General features: G+C 26.8%; 2 protein-coding genes and 1 long non-coding RNA gene across 3 annotated transcripts; 2 read left to right on the top strand and 1 right to left on the bottom strand.

The window, feature by feature from the left end:
- Positions 1-2,260: 2,260 nt before the first annotated feature.
- On the bottom strand, positions 2,261-11,451 carry LOC132921865 (uncharacterized). The gene is made up of 3 exons (XM_060985103.1): positions 11,282-11,451; positions 6,730-7,260; positions 2,261-2,773 (listed from the first exon to the last, which is right to left on the bottom strand). The coding sequence occupies exons 1-3, from the start codon at positions 11,349-11,351 to the stop codon at positions 2,424-2,426; spliced, it is 951 nt and encodes a 316-aa protein (XP_060841086.1). The 5' UTR covers positions 11,352-11,451; the 3' UTR covers positions 2,261-2,423.
- LOC132921867 (uncharacterized) lies at positions 4,750-5,122 on the top strand. The gene is made up of 3 exons (XR_009660966.1): positions 4,750-4,833; positions 4,896-4,965; positions 5,039-5,122. It is a non-coding gene; the product is annotated as an uncharacterized LOC132921867 (long non-coding RNA).
- LOC132921866 (mitochondrial import inner membrane translocase subunit Tim8) lies at positions 8,559-9,274 on the top strand. Its single transcript, XM_060985104.1, has 2 exons — positions 8,559-8,821; positions 8,888-9,274. The coding sequence occupies exons 1-2, from the start codon at positions 8,684-8,686 to the stop codon at positions 9,056-9,058; spliced, it is 309 nt and encodes a 102-aa protein (XP_060841087.1). The 5' UTR covers positions 8,559-8,683; the 3' UTR covers positions 9,059-9,274.
- Positions 11,452-23,692: the final 12,241 nt, after the last annotated feature.

The raw sequence follows: 23,692 nt of genomic DNA, 5'->3' as shown, positions 1-23,692 counted from the left end.
GTAATTATTTAATAGTTATTAAAGTGTGTACATATTATGTATAGATCATATTAAATATTTAATATACATATATTTTATGTATCGTGAAGTATAATGGGCGATGTGTATTTATCACGACGGATGTAGTTCACGTCATTATTACCAGTAATTAATAATTATATATATTAATATGTATATCGGGCGGCGTATATCGTTAAATTAAAACATTGTACCGAATAATACGAGTATCATACAAGTATATGGGATCGATGACCCTAAAGCATTTATATTCACTATGATTTTTTTATGAAATCGAAATAACTGATGATTCGTATTCATTCATTTGTTTTTATAAATCACGTGTTTTCCGATGAATATTATTTGAATTCAATTTTTTCGTCAAACAGTCGTATACTCGTATAATTACTATATATAAGTATTACACTACTGTACATTATATTTTATTAATATTATAATAATTATCCAAATTGGATTTTTGGAAACAATAAATTCCGTCCAATGTGACGTATTAAATACTATTAATCGCGCCAACCGTCATAAATCATGACTCAAATGACACCCTTAATATTGAGGGATAGCTAATTGTGCTTATTAAAGGCGAGAGATGATAATAATAACGGTTACATTATAGTACATACACGTGAATACAGAGTGATTTATACACTAATTTTAAAATGTTTGATAAAAAAATGTTCATATCATAATAATTGTTAAATATGTTGCATGCCATTACTTACTGTAAATATGTAAGCTTACTTTTTATTTTAACTACTGCAATTTTACTTATATTATTCCATACTTCCTATATTATGTAAGTAACAGTATACCTATTATAGACAATTATAATTCAATACACCTATAAATAAAAATACGGAAGTCTTAGCCTGGGGGTGATTTTTTAAAATATGCGTAACTATACAATATACATACATACTTTAAATTTTAGTATTGCATATTTGTATTTAATTACCTATGTATTAATGTGTTATAATAGTATAAGACAGTATGTGTATGAATACTCATATTGATGAATTACCTACTACTTATATTTTTTTGCTACTATATTTAGGCGATGGTCTACGATGATTTTCGGTGTTAAATTTAAATTTTTAGAAAACAAAATATTGTAGACATAAGTATCGCTTCTCATAACATTATAACAATAATTGTTGTATATGACGGCCCTTTCGAAGTAGATGAATGTATTGATTTTATAATGATGCGTGTTTTTTATTTATTTATTATTGTATCTAAAAAATGATTTGATTGTCAACTTAAAAGGAAGTTTTAGTGAAAAATTGGATTTAATTTATACTTTTTGGAGGTAAAAATTGAAAATTCTAAGTACTTTTCAAAATAATTGGGGGAAAAAACAACACTTCTTAAAATTTTAATATTATTACTTATTATAGGAATTAATAATTATCTTTGTAAACTTGGTTGCCAAAAATTAAAAAGGGCTTTCTTATAAATGCTTTACTATTTTTTTTTTTAAATTTAATATTTTAAACGTACCTATATTAAATTCCGAGCCTTGAATTCACAACTCTAATTATTTAGAAAAATATCTTATCGAAAAATCAGTGCAACTTGCAGTAAAACGAACCACTCTGTATAATAACATAATATTGTCTCGATGGGTTCCACGCGTATAAGGCAATATATATGTATATATAGACGTAGGCCATTTTGTAAACAAGACCTCATTAGAAGATAATACACGGATCACTATTCGAATAGAGAATATTTTATGCGTCTATGTACAATAACATGATAATCTATAAATAATATATAAAAGACAATGTGTATGTAACGCTTGGAAGTTGTTGCTTTTGTAATTTTTTTTACGGGCTATTAGATTTATTACCAATGTACACAGTATCGTCCATATAATATAGCTGTTACGAGTCACATCATTTCGGTGTAATGCAAGATTTGTACGCTATTGCCTATTTATTCTATTTCTACTACCGAAAGAAACGGACGGTTCTCTGGAGTCGATTTTAAATCAGTTGATAATCAAATAATGTATATGAACGATAAAAAGTGGGATCTTAAAGACCATATAAAACAATGGTAAATACAAATTTTACCAGGCTTCGCCGACATTTTTGCACTTGACCCGGCAAATGTTTCGAAGGGTGTGGCACCAAGGCCCAAATGTATTGTAATAATAACCATAAATAACTATTAAAACGGATTAAAATTAAATCATCTGTATATATATATATATATATATATATGTCAATAATAATTATAATTTTATCATTATATCGTTTTTATTAGACTACGAAAAATACCGACTACACTAAATCATATAATATTATATAATATAACATATATTATAACGAAGAACGCGCGAGTTTCGTCATCGTCCCGTCGTTCGGTTTAAATAAGCACGTTATGAAGTCCGCGGAAGTCGTCTAAACGGCCTGACGTCGCGCCGCCGCCGACTCGGTGGCCGCTTGCAGTGACGAGGCCTGCAGCTGTTGCCGTTGCTCCTGTTGCTGTCGCTGTTGCCTGAGCACCGTCGCGTTCGACTGCTGGTACAACGCGTTCCTGGCGTCTCGCCGGTACAGCAACGTTTCGCGGCCAAGCCTGGGCACCTGCGGACGGGTCATGATCGCCTGTCGGCCGAGACGCGGCGAGAACGGCGGCGAGTACGGCGGCGACCGAGCCGTATGCCGCGACCGCGACGCCGCGTCGTCGTCGTCGTCCTCTTCCGACGATCTACCGTTCCTCGCGTTCTGTTTCATCTGAATCTGATTGTACACTGCCCGGGAATAAAGCGAATATGTAAGTACATTTTTATTCGAATAAAACTATTTTAATTACGTTTTTGCATGCATGAATACGCTATTCTAGATACTCAACAAATATATCTATATAATATATTTATACGTATTCTGATTTCTGAATACGTTATTTTATATTATTAATATTTTTGTATTCGAATACTATTTTTTGAAAAAAAACAATGTATATAATATTTTTTGTATTAGTTAAAAACAGGATTTTTTTCTAGACACCAATAATAATAATTATCGATTCAGTAAAGGAACATTGAAAACCCCCGATTTTAGATTTGTACAAAGAGATGTAAAATGTAATTAAAAACCTAAATTATCAACGTATTGCTGTGCTATTTACATTTTTATGTTTAAACATTTGTAAGAATATTCGAGTATGACAGATTCTAAAGATGCTACTTTTAAAATATTCGATTATGTATATATACTCCGAATTCAAATTAAACTTGTATAAGACACAGTGACACGCGTAAATAATTTTTGTGCTACCGTAAGAGATTAAGTACGAAAACACGCCTTCCACACCAGAAAAAATAATTACTTGGGTAATTATCACCACGTCATATACGTAAATACTAAATAACATTTCACAGATCTATACACTGCGGCCAGTGGTACAGCTGCATGGGCGATCGTATAACGCGTTATTTACATATTTTAAGATAACGATTTGTTATTTCTACAGTTTGGGGCGGTGAAACAGTAACAATAATAATAATTATTATTATCGTTTTCGCAGAGTCTGGCGTTCGCACACTTGCCAGACCATGCGTTTGGTGGTTTCCAGGAGGTTTCCAGCGTCACGCCCCCCTCGCAGCGAAATCGGATCGGCAATTTATCACGACTGTTTGAACGATATTGTGATATTAATTACTCTGCAATGTATGATGTCATGTATACGACGCGTGGTCTGCCGAGAGCGAATGTCTATCGGTATTAGTGTATTACGGTGAAAATAAGCGATAACGACGCTGCGACGCAATTTCGGACGAAATACAGCGGCTGCAGCAGACCTCCAATAGTATTGGTCATGTTTGAACTGTTATTGTGTCATCTTGCAATAATAATGTGTATGAGCGTGTTACTATAGTACGAGAGACTGAGAGAGTATGATAGAGACCCGGATTTGATTACTATATAGATATGTACCTATAGTGTACTTAGGATACGAAATTAGTAGTCAATAGTTTAATATAGTTACACAATGGTTGTTTATGGTTTATAATATTATGATGTATGAATGTGCCCAACAGTGGTATGTAATATGTATAACTTCTCGCGAGTGATGTATAGGTAACATTATATTACTCGCCGCGGAACCCGTGTTATTTCTGTGTTAACTTATTTTTAGTTTATAATACTCGTATTTATCGTTTTGGTATAAAAATTAATTTGGACATCTAGCTGTCTTGTACATTTTAAATCACGCGCTTTCTATTACGAGTATAGGTAGGTAGAAAAAAATATTATGTGTCTTATGATTTTAGTATCTCGATTCTTCTGAAGTTTTTGACTATCTATTGAACTTTGGTAATTTAGTATATTGATACATATTGTGATAAATAATAATAAATATGCGTCAATTATTATAAATATTATAAAATATAAATACTTGTTTTTTTATTAATTCTTGTAATAATTATGAAATATATATATCAACCTCGTCCACGCATGCCGTATAATACGCGTGTTTTGATTTTTGATTAGGTTTTGGGTATGCAAAAAAAACTGTATTTACACGCATCGCGTAATGCTATGAGACATGTGTCATGTATAGGGAACGGATTTAAATGCAAATTGCATTTTTTCTGAATGTCCGAAAACATTGCTTTCCAAGCACAAAGTTCATTTCATACATCATGGAATTATAAAATGTAACCTTTATTTTGTATTTTTTGAACTTTTTAGTGCTTTTTTTTTATGTTTTTAAGCTATTTTTTTTATAGGAATTGATAATTAAAAATGCTTAAAAATTAAGCAGCACCAGATTATACAGTGCGTCAGTGATGTTATGAAACACAAGGTAAAAGTATAACGAAGGTATCTAACTAAAATGTATACTCATTTTTCGGAAATAATTTTCAGAGTAAAAAGAAGATAGGAGAACTAGAAGATGATGCAAATGATACGAATAATTATACCTAAGAATAAAAATGTATATAATCAAACAATTTGAAAAACAATTGTGTATTAAATCATATTTAAAAGGCATTTTTCTTGTTTTTTAGAGCATTTTAATTCGTTCCCTAGTCATGTATTTTATATGGATGACATTTTTCGGTGCTAAAAGTGCAGTAGAAAAATTTAGAAAAGTAGCACATCTGCTTATTAATATGTTTCGTGAGTGTATAATAGTGTATACTGTATATGCCTTATAATTAATACTAAAATATGAATTTGAATATTTCATGTCCATGATTTTGACGATTTTTGTCAAAATTATAATTTTAAAATGGTTATAAAAAATATTATTACTCTGTTTTTAAATAGCGCAAAATTATTAAATTTTAAATTACGTCACATCTAAGAAATATTAATATTATATAATTCAGATTAGTGCTCATGTTTGTCTCATAAATACCACCACATTTCCGGAATTTTTAACTTTAAGTGTTTTTTTTAATTATTTTAAAAAGTACTGAACGTTTTTATTTTTGTACTTTGTGGAAGTACAGACTAGATCAAAGTTTCTATCAAAAACCATTCTAAATATTCATGATTTTTTTTCTGATATTATATCTCACAATAACACAATTATATTGAATAAGATATTTATGACTTTAAAATGAACTTAATATAAATTTAAGTAGGTTAATGTGTAATTAAGTTATATTTTTTTGTACATATTACTTTTAAGTTTCATTAATTGTTAATTTATATATTAAAATGTGAGCGGACGTCATAACTTACGAATTTAATTTTCTTTGTTTTTTATAGCCGAATATGTCGAAAATTATGATTCATTATTTAAAACCTAATCTGACATCCAGATGGACATTTCCTGGTATTATACTAACGCACGTATATGATAAACAGAAACATTGGATACAGTATATTGGTATATACCAAGACCATCCTCTTAAGTCGAACAACTGTAATATAATTTAGTCACTGATGGGCGGACAGCCGGTCTTCTTAAGTACACATGTAATAAGTATACATGGCACTATATGCGTATATATATATATATATATATATAATATATAGCGGAGACCAGAGAGTCACTATGGGGTGTGTTCATAACTTATATAATAACAAAACATATATGATGTGTGAGATCAATCAAGTTGGGGACCTGGCGTGTGAAATAAAAACAAAGAAAAGAGGCGTAAGTATGTTATGGCTATATATATATATGTTACAAAACACTTTAACTTTGAATTTTAAAATTGTTGGTAGTCTTTGTTATACGAAGGTAGAAGGTGTTTAACAAATTTACATAGAAAAATCATTATGTATGTACAAATATGAAACAATTTAAGTGTAAAAGACACAAATTTAATTGATTTCAAAATAATATAGGTAGGTATATTAATTAACCATAAAATATCAGGATTTGTATTTAATTTATACAATTTGTTGGAAATTTTCTTAAAGACTTTCTGTGGAAAGATATAATTTGTTATATAAAATACTTTTAGTCTTAAAAATCTATCTCCAGTGTTAAGTATTGCGGTCTTATAGATTTAGATTATAATAATTATAGGATCGTATAATATAGCTGGTTAATCACTCAGGTCCTTTGACATCCAGTCCGCCACCGTGACCAAGAAGTATTATTTACAGTACCTACCAATATAGTATCATACTGATACAAAAATATCAAAATTAAAGGGGATTATTGGAAAATTGTATTTTGTAACACAAGATAAATTTGTCTTTTTTTCCTCATTACTATTAGTTATTATTATATACTTACAGGAATTATCGATGATCGGTACGAGCACCCACGGCACAGCATTGTTGATCAAATTTGAGACTGCGGCCTGCCCTGCCGCCATCGACGTCGTACCCGCGGCCAACGGATCTTGTTGCAGCAGTGACGAAGCGGCCGGCGCGATCGCATTTCCGTCCACTGATGACTGCGCGACGCCGCCTCCACCAAACGGCGATCCGCCGCGACGTTTCCTGCGGCCCAACCGTGGCCCGAACCATATGCCGCCGTTGCTCGTTTGGGTCGTGCCGCCCCGCTTGTCGGCTCCGAACAGCGCGGCCGTGGCCACACCTGAGGTCGGAGATCCGGTGCCGTAATAGCTGGAGCCGCTTGTTCCACCGCCGCCGTTTTCTCCCCGCCCGACGTTACCGCTAACACCGCTGCCGACGCCGCCATAGTCGTACCACAACAGGTCGGAGACGGGCCTCTGTTGTGCCGCTGCTGCTGCAGCGTCGGCAACCACCGCCGAATAATCGTAGTCCAACTGTTCCATAAACTTTTGCGCTTCTTGTAAGTCTATATATAGTAATAATGTATAAGCCTTTTTTTTGTACAGCCACAAAAATACATAATAATACATTGATAATAAATAACCAAGATATAGATAATATATAAACAAACGTGATTTATGTTTAAAATGTTTAAATAATACGCAATTTAAAATATGCATTTAAATATACCTAATCTAATGACTTAACTGCCTACTCTAGTAGGTATAATCAATGATACAATATATCCCGACTGTATAGCCATGATGGTGACGATATATTATAATCATTTATTATGTATTGAAATACTGTGGTGACATCACTGACATCGGGTCACGGACTATATGTGATGATATTATTAACGTCAATACGTCATTGATAACGATAATAATAAGCACAACGGGACAATTACAAGGTGACCGGTCAGCGTTTGCGTCACCGGCGGAGACGCGCGATTTCGATAATAGTGAATTTGACGGGCCGTAGCCCGTAGGCATTCTTAACGAAACTAATGCGTCACCAATAACACACAAGGTTGACTCATAAATATATATATATATATATATGTGATGGCAATGCAAATTACATGTCAAGACGTTATACGAATGGTGAATCGTCGGGCGGCCGTACATTTTACGCACTAAAACGATATATTATATGGTTTTGAGTGTACCAAACACTCGTCACTCGATCTACACTAATTAATTTTGAATCTTATGTATATCATTTATTTTTTCAATATAGGTAGGTGTATAATAAAACTTTTAAACGATTATAATCTTCAAAAGACTTTCAAATTCTTAATGAAGATATTGGCTAAAACTTCGCAAAAATTAGATTTAGTATTGTAATTTTTTCTTTATATCAATGTTTATACTTAAAAAAAAAACAGGTATTGTACTTAAGTAGGTATAGCTAGTTTTCATAAAAAAAAAGTTCTACTTTTTTATAACTGATTTTCAACTAATAGTTAAGATAGAAATAGCATATTGGACAATTACAGCCAAAATATTTTTGAAATTTTATTATATCTAAACAATAAATAATAACTAGTAAAATACTAATAAAAGCATTTAGTCAAAATTTGAAGAAGTAATTTCAAAGTAATTTATAGTCTCTACACTGAAGTGAACACCTATTCATTTTTGAAATAAAATATTACGAGTATAATTATAATATTAAGTTATGTTTATAATAATATACTATTTAGGATACATTTTTGTACGAGACTAAAGAAAAAGAAAATTATAAGGTTTAGCAGTTGGTAGCACTGGGACAAGTGAACATGCAATGATAATAGCCCGGCAGGCTATCATTTTATCAATTCCACAATTCACAATTTCTATATTTTCTTGTATGTTGTTTGTTTTTGCACGTGAATTCCTAATTTTTCATTTGACAGTAATTTATTGAAGAATTTAAGAACTTGGTCATAAAATATTTAAACAACAATGGCAGATTTTTTTAGCAATAGCAGTGAAAATTTTGACTTGGGTTCTTCGTCAGTTGGTGGTACCGACAAATTGAAAGCCGATGAAATACAAAAAGTTATTATGATGGAACAACAGAAAGCTCAATTAAATGCTCAAGTAAAATATCTATTCAAACGCTTTGTCCTCTTCATTTATATTATTAGTTAAATTATTTTTTTTTAGATACAAGAAATCAGTGAAATGTGTTGGGAAAAGTGTGTGGATAAACCATCAGCAAAGCTTGGTTCCAAAACTGAAGTGTGTCTTTCAAATTGTGTAAAAAGATTTTTCGATTCTTCAATTATCATTGCAACTAGATTCAATCAGTTAATCCAAAGGTCCAACTCTGGTTAGCCAAATACCTACATTTTTGTGTTCTGTTCTTTAATTTAATGTTAATTCTGTAGTAATCGAGCAAGGGACTATTAAATATAAATCAAGTAATACAAATCGTTTTTAATGGTTTTGTATTGTACATACCTATTAGTTTGAGTGAATATTGCTTGTTATATTATTAATGTTCGATATTGTTCAAGATAAAATAAAATATAGTTTATAATATTATGTTCATTATATTTGTTATGAATAGTTAACAATATGTTTACAACTTTTTTTTCCATTTGTGTTAATATTCCCAAACAGTTTTATAAATAAATCAACTAGTCAAATCATAAAAAATAAACACTTAATTGTCTGAGTACTGTAATGATATTAATTGCTTAATCTATTTAAACTTAGTATTCAACATGCTACATATTAGTTTGAAATCTAAAAATAATATTATAGGAAAAAAGTTATAAAAATAATCTAAAAATTAAAATATTTATTTATGTTCTTTTTAGTATAACTATTTTAAAGTTTGACAATTATTCAACGATGCTTGTATTATGGTATGTATTAAAAACAAATATAAATCTAATGTGTGAGTTATTAAATATGAATAATAAACTGTTAAATTAAAATCAAAAATGCATTTTTAAAATTAATTAAAGTGTTATTAATAAATAAGTCATAATGCTCACATTTTTATTTTAATATTTTAAGTGTAATTAATAATATTTATTTTATTTTATTTATATAATTATTTTGATAACTCAAAACCAATAACTAAATATAGATTTATGCTAAGAAAGTATTATATAATATTTGAATAAAATCAAACCTATTTCTACAATATTATATTATTGCTGCCTATAACTATTAAGTAAGGCCTAAAACTTGATGCATTTGTAATTTTTTTTTTATGATCTAATATGTGTTGCTTGTAGGAAATTATAGAAATTTGATTCACAGAGTATAAAATTGAATGATATAATCTTTATTTTGTATTTTTACATTTCTAGGAAAGTTTATGATTTACAGTTTTTTTTTAGGATTTTCGATGCATTTTTTCTTGTTAAATTACATTTTATAGTAACATATTATTCAATTATAAAATTTAATATTCGAAAAAAGTAACATGATATACTATATAGCTTTCATTTAGTTGTATAATTATATTTATTTATTTATATTTATGACAGGAAGAAATTTCACTAAAAAATACTAGGTTGTTCTAAGTATAATTTTTTCCGAGTGTAAAAATAAATTATTTTGGAGTATTTAATGTATAGTTTTATTAAATTAATTGATGAGTTTGTATCATAATAGAATGTTTATCATTATCAATTTATTTTAATAATTTTTATTGCAGAATATAAATTTTATATATTTTTTTTTATGTCATTTTATCAATTTTTTCTCATGCATGTTTTGTATATTTTTGGATTATCAAGTTCCAGGCGCTACTAATAAGTTATAAATAAATAACCCATGTTAGGAAATCAGTATACACCCTACAAGAATGAGAATATAACATCAGTTTATTATTTTATAATAAGGAGAGCAAAATTGCACTGGTTGTTTTGAAATTTTAGTTTTTTTTTTTATTGATTTGTTTGAAACCCCCTAAAATTAATAATCGACTTATGATATTATATTATTTAAAATTAAAATACAAAATAAAATTCAATGTGGTCTTTATAATGTTTTCAATGATAACTAATTATCATTAATTTAAACAAAGAACCAATCATTTTATTAGTAATAAAAATATATTTTTTTAATACTATTATTTAGTATTTTTTTCTAAAGCATTTAAAAATACTATTGGTGTCTACTGCCTTAATATAAAAACAACTAACTAGCTGTGGTGTGTAAAAAATTACGTGTAGATTACAGGTTAATCATTGCATTAGAAACAGAGCTTGGTGCTTATATTACAATTTACAAAAATGAACAATATCTATTATATTAAATTCCAAAGTGTACGATACATGTATGATACACAACAGATGAAAGTGTAAAATTATTTTTACTATTGTTTCAAATCTCATCCAGCCGAAAATATGAAATGTATAATAAATTATAAAACAATCGAGTCTATCCACAGACCACAACAAATATCTATGTACTAATCAGTAATCAAATAGAATGATTTACAAGTGTAAAAAAGAACGTTAAAATTTTTAAAAGAAAAAAAATGTTTAGTTATATATCTTATTACTAAAAAAATTAAATATTCAATGTAATACTCACCATTTAAAATGCTGGCATTTGTCATCAAAAGAGAACACGCAATAAACCATAAAAAGCAGACGGTGCACATTTTGTTTATAATTCCTGTAGATATTTTGAGTGCCTCGAGATGAATAAACCGTAGTGGACAGCGACTCGGACTTTTATACAATAGATTGTGAGTGAATTAAACTGAAGAAATGCGCTTTGGATTCTCAAATCCTTATACATATATATATACACAAGTACGCAAATACGCAAAGGTATCACATCTCTGGCAAAACAAAACAATCAATTCCAATTTATTCGCGAAAAAAACAACAGTTGAAATACTAGAACACAATAAATTTTTATTTGTTCGGGTTATTACTCTTCGGATTGACTTAATTGTATCATTTGTTTGCCGATGTTCATTTTAAAAAATGTCTTTTAGTTTTATTTATTACGCATTATCGTGATTTTAGTTTAAAAATACAATTCTCGTAAACATTTTCAGAAAAATGTTAGCGCGTTAAAAATGTATAGTATAATGAGGGGGTCCTCATTTTAAAAATTAGTTTGTATCTCCACAAGTCACTCCTTTAGTAGTATAAAAATTTCATTATTTTGAAAATATTATCTAAAATAAAATATATATTATATTTATGTAAAAAAAGTCCACATTCCTATTTCCTATGTTGTATTATGTGAACTAGGTGTATGTCTATACCGATTTATCACTATTTTTATTTAGTTGAACTCCAAAAATAACAAATTATTGTTTTTATAAGTAAATAAAGCCCTCGATGGTCATGACCAATTGGATTCTATTTATATGGAGTGTGGACTTTCAAAAAGCTTTCCATAAAGTAATTCGCATAAACTACTTATTAATAAATGATTTTCATTTGGTACCTAGGTTTTTTTGTTGGATAAAGTCCTATTTAACTTCTCGTTTAAAGGTAGTAAACTAGTAAAAATGTCTTATTATATTTCAAATGGTTTCATAGTTTGTTGTGGTGTACCTTTGGGTTCACATCTAGGAACCCTTTTTTCATATTATTTATAAATAGTTTATTTTTTATTTTTGATAGCTCAGTATTCAGTAAGTATATTCTTCTATTCGCCAATGATGCAAAAACATTTTAAATTATCAAATCTCCAACTGATATTTTAATTTTACGGTAAAATCTAGACAAATTTGTTACTTAGAGTTTTCAAAATAACCTCCCATTAATTATAATTAATGTAGTGTTATTACTTGTTCTCATCTATAGATAATATAATTTATTACGTATAACTATACAATTTGTAATTGTAGTATCACACGTGTTAATTTTATAAAAGACCTAGGGATTATGATTAAATCCTATTTTAATTAAATATTAATTATTTGTAATTATTATTATTTTATTGTATTCATATTATTTAATTTCACTGTTACATTTATCAAATTAAGATTCTACTTACTTTACTATTATTACCAAAGGTTTACCCGTTTATAAAAAATTAAATAAATAAATAATTTTCTAGTCTCAATAATTCGATTATTAATCTTTATATAACCGTTTGTACTTAATCAACAGTAGTTATATTCGCCCCTCCAAAAACTGAGTGATTTTCGAATAATTATACGGGTTTTTAATGCCACTATATACTGCAACCCCCCTCTCCACACATAGGCAATTTTAAATCAACATACATTTTTAATTTTACTTTGATTTTATTTTTTATGCTTACATTTTTATATATACTTTATAATATGCTTCTTATATTAATAGTTATATAATTTGATCCAAGTTTTAAAAGATAATTTATACTATAATATAGTTTTATTATTAGTGTAGGTATATAATATATATTACTTATGATTTGATTTTGAATTGTTTTTTTGTGAAATAAAATAACTTTAATTTAATGTTTATATGAAAAATAACAATAGTTTAATCGATGTTGTCCTATTAAATTTGTATATACATACATATATAGGTGAACTAATTTTTCAGGTCTATCCAAAAAATAATTCTAGCTACGCCTCTGACTAAGTAGTCGTTGTAACGGGAGTGAATGAATATGGAATGAGAATTGTTCGCGAGGGGCAAACGTTATAGTCAAAAAGAAAAGTATGATCTCTCTCAGTCTCTCCCTTTCTTTATCTTTATTTCGATACTATAAACCTGAACGAAACAGTTCCTGTACACATGTGAGTACCACACGAGCAATATATTGTTCTGCGTGTCCCTGCGATCGAACAAACGACGCAATTATTTTAGTGAGACTTGACGATAGAGTTGTTGTGGTCCTGACCGCATTGCTGCTAGTCAATTTGAGTGATATATAACATACGAGCAGAGCCGTCTTAAAGCCAAACATATTTCGGGGGCTCTATATATTAAATTATAATATATACATTTTCAACACATGATGCATTATTATTCATTAAATATTATACTTTATTAGTTAAAAGTGAATTTTTGGTTAAATCTCTGTTACTTTATTGTTTATTATGATTTCAAAATCACGGTCAAAATATACTTTCTTATTAATTAAAATGTCAAAATATTAATTATTCATATATTAATATATTAATATTTTTTATAGTTAAAAAATAAATGTAATTCATTAAACAAAAACTAAAATAATTGTCATAAAAAACAATATATGTATTGATATAAATTTGTCAATTATTAAATACTCTTGTTTCTTCCTAGCTTTTTCATTCGCAAAGTCTTCTATAACATTTTCATAATCTAAACTTGATAGAAATTCATGTTCAATACTCATTAAACTTTAATGATTTAATATAAGTTTAACCGTTTCTGGCTCATGATACTTCTAAGCTCTTCTTTAATTAAATTTAACTTAAAAAATGAACGTTCCCCGCTACATTTGGTAATCATCATTGATAACAAAATTCGGAAAGATATTATTATGTTTTAAAATTTTCTTCTAGTCTATTTGATTTTAAAAATTTGTATGCACTATAGAAATATCAAGTTCTGATAGATACACTTTTAAGTGTATACATTCTAAAATTAATTCATTTTCATTAATGTCTGCGTGATAAAATTCCGCAAATGTTTTACAATGGATTTGTATTTCTTTTGTCTCTAAATTTTGTAAATTAGATAAAAATCTAAACAATGTATTTATTGATTTGTATTGCTTACCAAGAATTCTTAACTGAGTGTCTGAGTTATTAATGTATCTATTATTGGAAAGTAAGTTTCTATTTTTAATTTTTCACTAGGTACTTGAAAACGATGTACTTTTGTTAGTCTGTTCATCGGGGAATGTTAACTGAATACTCCTCTTCTTAGTTCGTTAGTGTAAATCTGTTCGTTAATATAAAAGTCAGAATCTGGAAATTTTTGTCTATCACGTCAAAATAATGTACGTGTAATGGGCACCAGCAATAACTTTAAAATTTAGAAGTTTTAAACAAATTGTATTATTCTGATATAAAGCTAATTTTAATATTTTTTCATTCGAGATTATATTAAAAACATTTTTAAAAAAATGTAAAATTATGATATTCAGCAAATAATGTAATCTATTTGAATTTAGGGCCCTTAAAATTTCGAGGCCCTGGGGCTCGAGCCCTACAGATCCATACCTTAAGACGGCACTGCATTCGAATTACGAGTAATTAACTTATTACTATACATAAGTGTATAACTTTAATTTATTATACAAAAATATAAAAGAAAATATTATCTTAAATGTTTTGTATTTTTAAACAATTATTCATATTCTGTAATAATCAATTTAAAAAGGTAACATAAAAAATAAATTATTATTATACGTCACTATAATGATGCCTTTTGTTGAGTGTACAAAATTGAAATTTTAAAAATCGTGAACGCGTGATTAGTAGAAATTGGATTTTTAGAAATATTAGAATATAATATAATATACAATTATATAATATTTTTTGTAAATATGGTACCTACATATTATTATTATTTTATATCTAATATCTGTATTGTATAAAACTATAAACAATAAAATCAACAATATTTTATTAAGTACTTATCCTGTTTGCCTATTTAAGTCTTTTGCAGCCATTATTTTTAATCAAGTGCAAGTTATTTTTATCTAGGATTTTATGTCCAAAAACAAATTAGATACACGATGTTTTTGTATGTTTTATAGGTAAGTATATTATACTATACTTATTACTTATTAGTTATTATATTTATATTATTATTAAATGTTTAAACAAATATTAGAAACTAAAACCTTTTTATATTTAAAGACTTACATCCTTCGATATAGATATCTATATTATATTATGGAAAAATATTAAAACATCGACAGTGCGGCATCACGTTATAATGTTTAATTTTTAAAAATTGTCCATGACTAAAAAAAATGAAAAACTGTCTATCACCTTAAATCTTGTAAATCGCATATTATTATATCACGTTTTATGTGATATACGGTTGAGGTATCGATAAAATATCGACGAAAAGCACAAGCACGTCAATAATGTCAATAATGCAAATTGTGTGATATAAATATTAAAATATATTTATATTAAATACGGCTATACATATATTAATCAAGTTCTCCTTTTTCAATCACTGGGTATGTACAGACATAAATCCTTCGACAGAGGGCTTCACGTTCTGTATTGTTTTTCATAACAACTAACCGCGTTGTTATAATTTTAAAAATATATTTGTATAAAATAACGACACTGCACATTGGCAATAACAACGCGTCAATAACGACACCGTTAGCACGTTCTATTATATGACGTTCAGTTATATATAGTATATATATATATTATATATGTACCTATAGTTGTACTACGCACTTCAATGACAAATATGACAAATATGAGTTAGTATCATGAAGTATATATGATGATGTCAGCGTGTGTAATAATAATACAGTTATGCCAATTATATTGACCATAGAGTAAACAACATAATAATAATATAGGTTATATTACCTACTATATCTTATTATGCATCATTGGATAAAAAAATGTATAAATAAATATAATAAACATTGTGTGTTTAGTAAATAATATATTCAAAAGGAAATTAAATTAAATTATTATACATTAGCAATAAACTAATAACATAATATTTATATACAGGCAGCTCAGCAACTGTAAATATATTATTATGTGATTGTCGTGGTTTTAAAATTAATTGTACACCAAGTGATTAATTTAATGCAAAAATTTCATTATTTAAAAAAATATAAACGATTTTGAAAATATATTTTAGTATCCAAGTAATAATATTATAAAACATAATTTTTGAAAAATAAATTATTTATTCTATTTCAATAAATTAAAATCAAATTTTGAATAATTAGTTAGGTAAATATAAGTACTTAAAGATTATAATAATTTGTAAACTACTTGTTGAAATTTGATTTTTATACAACAGACTAGTGAAGTATAAAATATAAATAGGTTACCTGTTCCTAAAAAAAAAAAAAATATTAAAAAAAATATTAAAAATATTCTGCTTTAAAATAAGAAACTAAAAATCAATACTAACATTAAAATAGTGGGCAAGCAGGTAACCAATCTGCTCAGGCAATTATACAGGGGTTGATCCCCCCCAAATGTTTCATATAGACATTATTCGCATATACCTTGATTTTTATGTAGATTAATGTTAGACATTTTCTGATAACCTTGTAACGGTAAATTAATAATATTTCGATTATTAATAATAACAATGTTTAATTTGTTTTATTTATGAATTTCCTACACACATTTTTTCTGTATACGTACAGAAGCTATTATATTATACTAAGTGTCTGCATACGAATAATTCAATCACAATAAAACTTTTTAAAAGGATTTGAGTCCTTGGAAGTTTTAGATGATAAACTAATATTAATATTAATAATTCAGTCCGTATCTCAATATATTTATTGAATACTGTTCAACTTAAGAAAAACTGTCTTCCATCTTGTTTTTACAAAAAATACCAGTGATCAGTGCTTATCACGGATAATAATTAACAAATAACCATACTATAATTTAAATAAGTATTTTAAAATATAATTAATTTCCTAATATTATGTTTTCTTTTAATTAAGCAATGATAAAATACAACTACACGAAGAATACGCAAAATGGGTTGATATATCGATACAATTTGCGCATTCCAATTTTTTTTAAATATATTTTAAATATTATTGTACTTAATATATTGTTATATCGGTCAATGTGTAAATAATAGATAATAATATAAAATTACGATGTATTACTATTTACGAAATATCGGTAGTATTAATCAATTCGCGGCATCAACGTAGCTAAATTGCCTACCTAACACGCCGTATAAATTGTTTATCACTCGTATAATAATTCTATACCAATTATAGTATATATTAATATAATATTATATTCTTATTTTATTATTATACGGTAAAATTGAAAGTTTGTATATTTTTTCTAAATTAAATATAGTTATTATTAATGTTAGTAGGTATGTGTCATAGATATCTCTAAAAATGAAACACTCATATCCGAAAATTAACGAGCAGTAAGTACTTAAAACGTGTTATTCTTTTTAATTGATCCTCTCTTCCATCCATCACAATGTAGGTCGTCAAATAAAATTTCAAAAATTGTCATTTACTGTCTATAGTCAACTGAAATAGTGTAGTTTAACGTAAAAATTCGGTTGTCCTGAATGTCTTTACAATATAATATATTTAATATACTTACATGGTATGCTTTTAATTAATGTATTGTTATATTATTTTAGAAGTAATACAAAATATCCATTAACAAAATATAAAAGACAGAAGCGTTGAGTGTTATTTAACACTTTATGTTTTTTTACCTATACCTATGATACAATATAAGTTATATAGCAGGAGTCACCAACTAATTTTTATGGAAGTCCGTTTTGAAATTTACCAGACTGAATGCGGTCCCTAACAGTCAGATTTTCACACACGTTAATATATACATACTTAGGTAAATTATTTTTTTGTCGTAATATAAATTATAACACACTTATAGCTTTTGTTTATTTATATTATAAAATTTTAAAACCTACTCCACGAATTTATTCGTAAAAAAATTATTTGCGGTCCGCCAATTGGTGACCCCTGTTATATACCTATAGGTTTACTAGCTATCCCCGTACAAAATTCATCCGTGTTAAATTTGGTTACCTAATGTTAAAATTTAGCGTAACGCGTGTGGATAAATTATATTTTCAACATACTAGTTTTATATAGCTGTCCTGCCTAGAGTTGCTTTTTTTTAATCATTTAACAGCAGCATTTTTTTAAATAAATTATTTTTTTATTTTTTTTTTTTGTTGAACGATCCAATTTAATTTCCTTTTTATTTTGGTTCAAAAAGCCAATAATTTATTGTTTCAATAATATGAACCAAAAACAATGAAAAAGTTTAGTGCTGTTATACTACATAAACTATATTCACTAAAATAGTAATTTCTTATAATAATTATTAATAACACGGATGAAAAAAAAATATGTTTATGTGTGTATATATATTTTGATAATGATTTAAAAAGTAATAATTTAATTTTTCATTAATTTATAGAATCAAAAATAGGCTTGAAATCTATGGATAAGTAGTTTTAGATAAAATGCGTGACAAAAATGTCCATTTTCACATTTTTATATAAACGACTAGACGAAAATAGTGTGTGTGTGTGCGTATATATATATATATATATATACATTATTTTAAGACGATATAATAAAACACAATTTGCAAATTTATATTGGCGTCTGGTCCGAAAACCATCACTATCGTGGCACTATACCGTACGTGATTAGTCATGATTAAATCTGGGGATCGTGACACTTTTATTCGTCTATTATTATAGTGTGTGTTAATATATTATGTACACACACACCCGACAGATATAACAGTCGTATAGTAGACAAACCCGTGTTCTACAGTATTATATATATATACATATATGTAAGTAAATGCGGTATTATACGTTTATATATAGATATATATTATATATATATACGCGTTATATACATAACCATTAACTTATTAATAATATATATCAATACGACAGTATTCTAAGGCCGAAAGATAATGACGACATGGGATTCGATCGTGCGTAAATACTAAATTGAAATCCTGTGCAGTAGACGTCATCTTGAATCGCGGAGACAGATAAATCGCTTTAAAATCAAATGGAGATTAATTATGTACATATAAAAATCAGCTGGGTATACGGATACATAATAATAGTATCTATAGTACCTACATAATATATATTCGACATATCATACGTTTTCTAAATTACAACAAAGTTTACCTCATTTTTTCCTATCATGCTATTGAATTAAGAAAAATATCATGTACATATTATAAATAAAAAAATATTTTTATAATTGAAATGTATATTTAATTAGTAAATAATAAACAAGAGATTTAATAAAAATTAACATTATCTACGTACGTGTTATACGTATTTAAAAATTTTCTCGTTGCAGTGTTTTTTTTTTTTGTACGTCGCGGTTTATAATGTCTGTAACTTTTAAACTTAATATCATATACCTATATAAATATAAAAATAACTAAAAAATGTATCTCTAGTAAAAAAAAATACAACTTTAATGTTTAAATGTTTTTTTATTGCCTTCCCATCGCGGACATCACGACTACGTCATTGAATTCAGAGTGGTACGGCGTATACTGTACACAGAAATACATTGAAATAAAGATAATATTATTACAAACATCAATTTAGTTTCTTAAACTGATGTTTATTTTTCGGTTCTTAAATTGGAACAAATATAATATGAGAATAATATTATTATAGTCCATCTTAACCAATTATTATTATCTTTTTTTCATTTAAAATAAATTAAAATCTAATCAAGTTTGTAAGTTTTTAAAATATTTAATTATGATGAACTATTTACATTAACATTGATATTTATACACACATTTACAAAATTTAAGTAATGTAGGCACACTAAGTGTTTGAATTATTATTTAAATATATTTTAGGTACATTAATGTTTATCATATATTTTACTTATTTATATTTGTTTTATTATAAACATATACAATAAAAGTATAATCAACATATATGTATATATATATAATATATATATTGGGCATGTGTTTATTTACCAGTTCTTAATTTGGCTGGTACCTACATAATAAATTAATAACTAAATAGCACTCACATATTAACAATTTAATAAATTATATGAGATTATTATACTTATACCTAAAATATATTGAGCAATGGAGATGTATTGTCAATTTTCATAAAATAAACCAAGTTATTTAAACGAATAAAAAGTAACTTTTTCATCAGATTTTAAGAGCTATGTATAAATACAGTGTCAATAATATTTACAAATTCTATTTACTTAGATACATATAGATTATTGATTGAAAATACAGGTAGTTTATAATATAATGGTGAACGAAATGAAAATATTATAATTTATAATATTTCATAAAAAAAGTATCGGTAAAACTATTGGACAATCCCTATTAATTTTCAAAACAATGAGAGATCTTTATAATAGAATAATCACATGGTCGGATGGTATATAAGTATTATAAAATATCGGTGGATGGTGGAATGTACAGAAAAAATTCTCAGTCTGTTGAAATGCTTGATACGTCTTCAAAATCCCCCTGTTGGGTATCCATGGTCAACTTATTGGTCAGTCGAACAAATTTTGGAATTGGTGTATTAAATGACTGTATAGTGTATATATGCTGGAAGTTATATCAATGTATTACTTATTTCATATCTCATATTATGTAATATTTTATATAATATTTAATTCTAGGTTGGTGGGTCTGATAGCAATACAAATATTTTAAACAATGCAGAGGTTTTTTATGTCAATACCTTAATATGGAAACTTATATCAAGTATGTCTATTAACAGATGCTACTTTGGTGTGGAGTACTCAATAACTTCTTATATGCGGTAAATAAATATATAATTTTTGTATTTTCAATTTATTGCTTAATTTAATGTCTTAGGTAGTAGCTGATAATGGTTATTCATGTTATGAACTGTTGAATGCTATGATCCCAGTCTTAACACATGGTTACCAATTGCAGAAATGTCTGAATCGTAAATGTGTTGGTGTAAGAGTCCTAGATAGTGTAATGTAAGATGTTGGTGGAAATAATTATTCAGTTTTTCATAAATTTGTCGAAGTTTATAAACCGAACTCTGGAGTTTGGTCTCCTGTTGCTGACATGCATTTAGGTCGATCTCACGTTGGCGATTAAAATAATATAATATATTTTTTAAATGTTTTGAATTTATATTAATTTTTCAATATAGCTGTAATTTCATTGGATGGTTTATTGTATGTTATTGAAGGAGTTAAGGAGTTAATGGATCTACTATTTTGGATTCTGTAGAAATTTACAATCCTAAAACCAATTCTTGGTCAATGAAAACATTTACAACAAAATGTGGTAACAAAATTTATGATGCACTAGTCGTTAACAGGCTATAGCTAAGAACTAGCTACTTCTATGCTAGCTACAAGCATACATATTTACATTTTTGAACTATGTATGTAGGTTTGAATAAGATAGTTTAATATAGTTTAAATAAACTATTGTTGAATCAAATTAACAAACTATAGCTATATAATATTTTTATCTTAAAAAAAAGTCTCGACTATTTCAACAACATATAATATTAATTGACATTGTTTTGCAAATAAGAGTATTTAAAAAGTATAAAAAAATTGACAATTTTTTTATTATAAGTAATTAGAATTTAATATTTTTAATTATGAGTGGATTTTTACTTTTTTATTTTGTTGTATTTAATTAAAAAAACGAATAATCGTGTAGTATATTATACTTAAATTTTCACCAAATGATTAAACCAGAATTTTCTATACATATAATTTTCAAAATAGAATGAGTTATTTATGGACATTAAAATTTTTTCTATTGACGTGTAATATAATAATATAACCTCTTACACAAATTTTATTGTTCTCATAAAAATTCAAACTACTCTTGAGTATATAAGCACGTTTTTTATTGAAAAAATTGTAAATTATTTTGTATTTAAAAATGTTAAACTTTTATTTAATCTATTGCATTTATTTTTGATTTAAATTCATATTTAATTTTCTCAAGTTAGATGTATTACCCGTAAATCGCCAATAATAAGTATTGTGTTTATACTTTATAGTGACTAATTAATAATTATGTTTGTAGGACTTAACCATTTTAAATCAATAATTTTTTATTTGATATGCATGAAATTTTGTAAATATGATCTTAAAATATTGATATTCATAAAACAATTTTCAATTATGAATACAAGTAATTTGTATTTTAATTCATATTATAATATGTAGACTTAACTTATTTAATAATTAAATGTTTATGATTATTTAATTATCTTAGTGAAGTTACATAATTAATAATAATAGTATATATAATCTAGAATATAGGTACTTCAAACAAAAATGATAAATAATTATAATAAAAATATTCAAATTTCGAAACCTGTATTAAGTCTACTTAGTTTAGGTTTGAATAGATAATTTTGTATTGGTGTTCTCGGCAGCTTCGTCCCACAGAATATGGAAAAAAGCATTAACTAGAAACCATATCAGATTATCATCATTATTTTAATGAACATTTATTAATTTTTCTTAGAAGAAGAAATTTTAGTTTATAAATTGTTTGAATGAACAATTTAGAAGTGTTTTGTTTCAAGCATAATTTTTTGGTCAATGTAGTAAAATCCTTTTCATTAAAGACCAATGATATAATTTATAATGTATCTAATTAATAGATATGTATATATGTTTAATGTTTATATTGTACGAGTATAAGCTAACTTTATTATCTAATATCTAATAATGTTGGGTGTATGCAAAAGTTGAGTAGGTACATGGTTTTAGATCTTCTATGTCTGTAGCGGTGTATTTATTTATCAGTTTCCATTTAAATTTATTCTTTCTATTTTCAATGTTATTAGTATTTGCAATAATAACAGAAACATATTTTGAATGCATGTTCTTGAAATGCATTTATAAAAATTACATTTTAGGTATTGTTTGATGCACGGTGGCCGTTTTTTTGCAAAACTAAAATATTATGTAAGTTATTATTACATTTCTATAAAAACATGTTTATCATCACATTATTTGTACCAGAATATTTATGTACATATATTGACAATGTATACAACTTTTTTAAATACAATAATATTTTAGTTAATATATTTAGTTTATTTGATATTATAAAAGTAATATAATAGTTGAATGATTATAATAAATTAATAATTTAAACAAGTAACATACTATGTAGTTCTAAATATTCAACAGATATTTATTTGTTTTTCTTAGTGATATTTATTTTAAAATACAATGAAAAATAATAAATTGTGTAACTTCGAAGTGTAACTAATTAGGTTCTGGTATATGATTTCTATGGAGTTTGAGGTAAGTTAT

The sequence above is a fragment of the Rhopalosiphum padi genome, chromosome 2, assembly GCF_020882245.1.
Source record: "Rhopalosiphum padi isolate XX-2018 chromosome 2, ASM2088224v1, whole genome shotgun sequence".
NCBI classification, from domain to species: Eukaryota; Metazoa; Arthropoda; class Insecta; order Hemiptera; family Aphididae; genus Rhopalosiphum; species Rhopalosiphum padi.
Note: the sequence above shows the minus strand (reverse complement) of the source record. Positions and strands in the feature narration are given on the sequence as shown.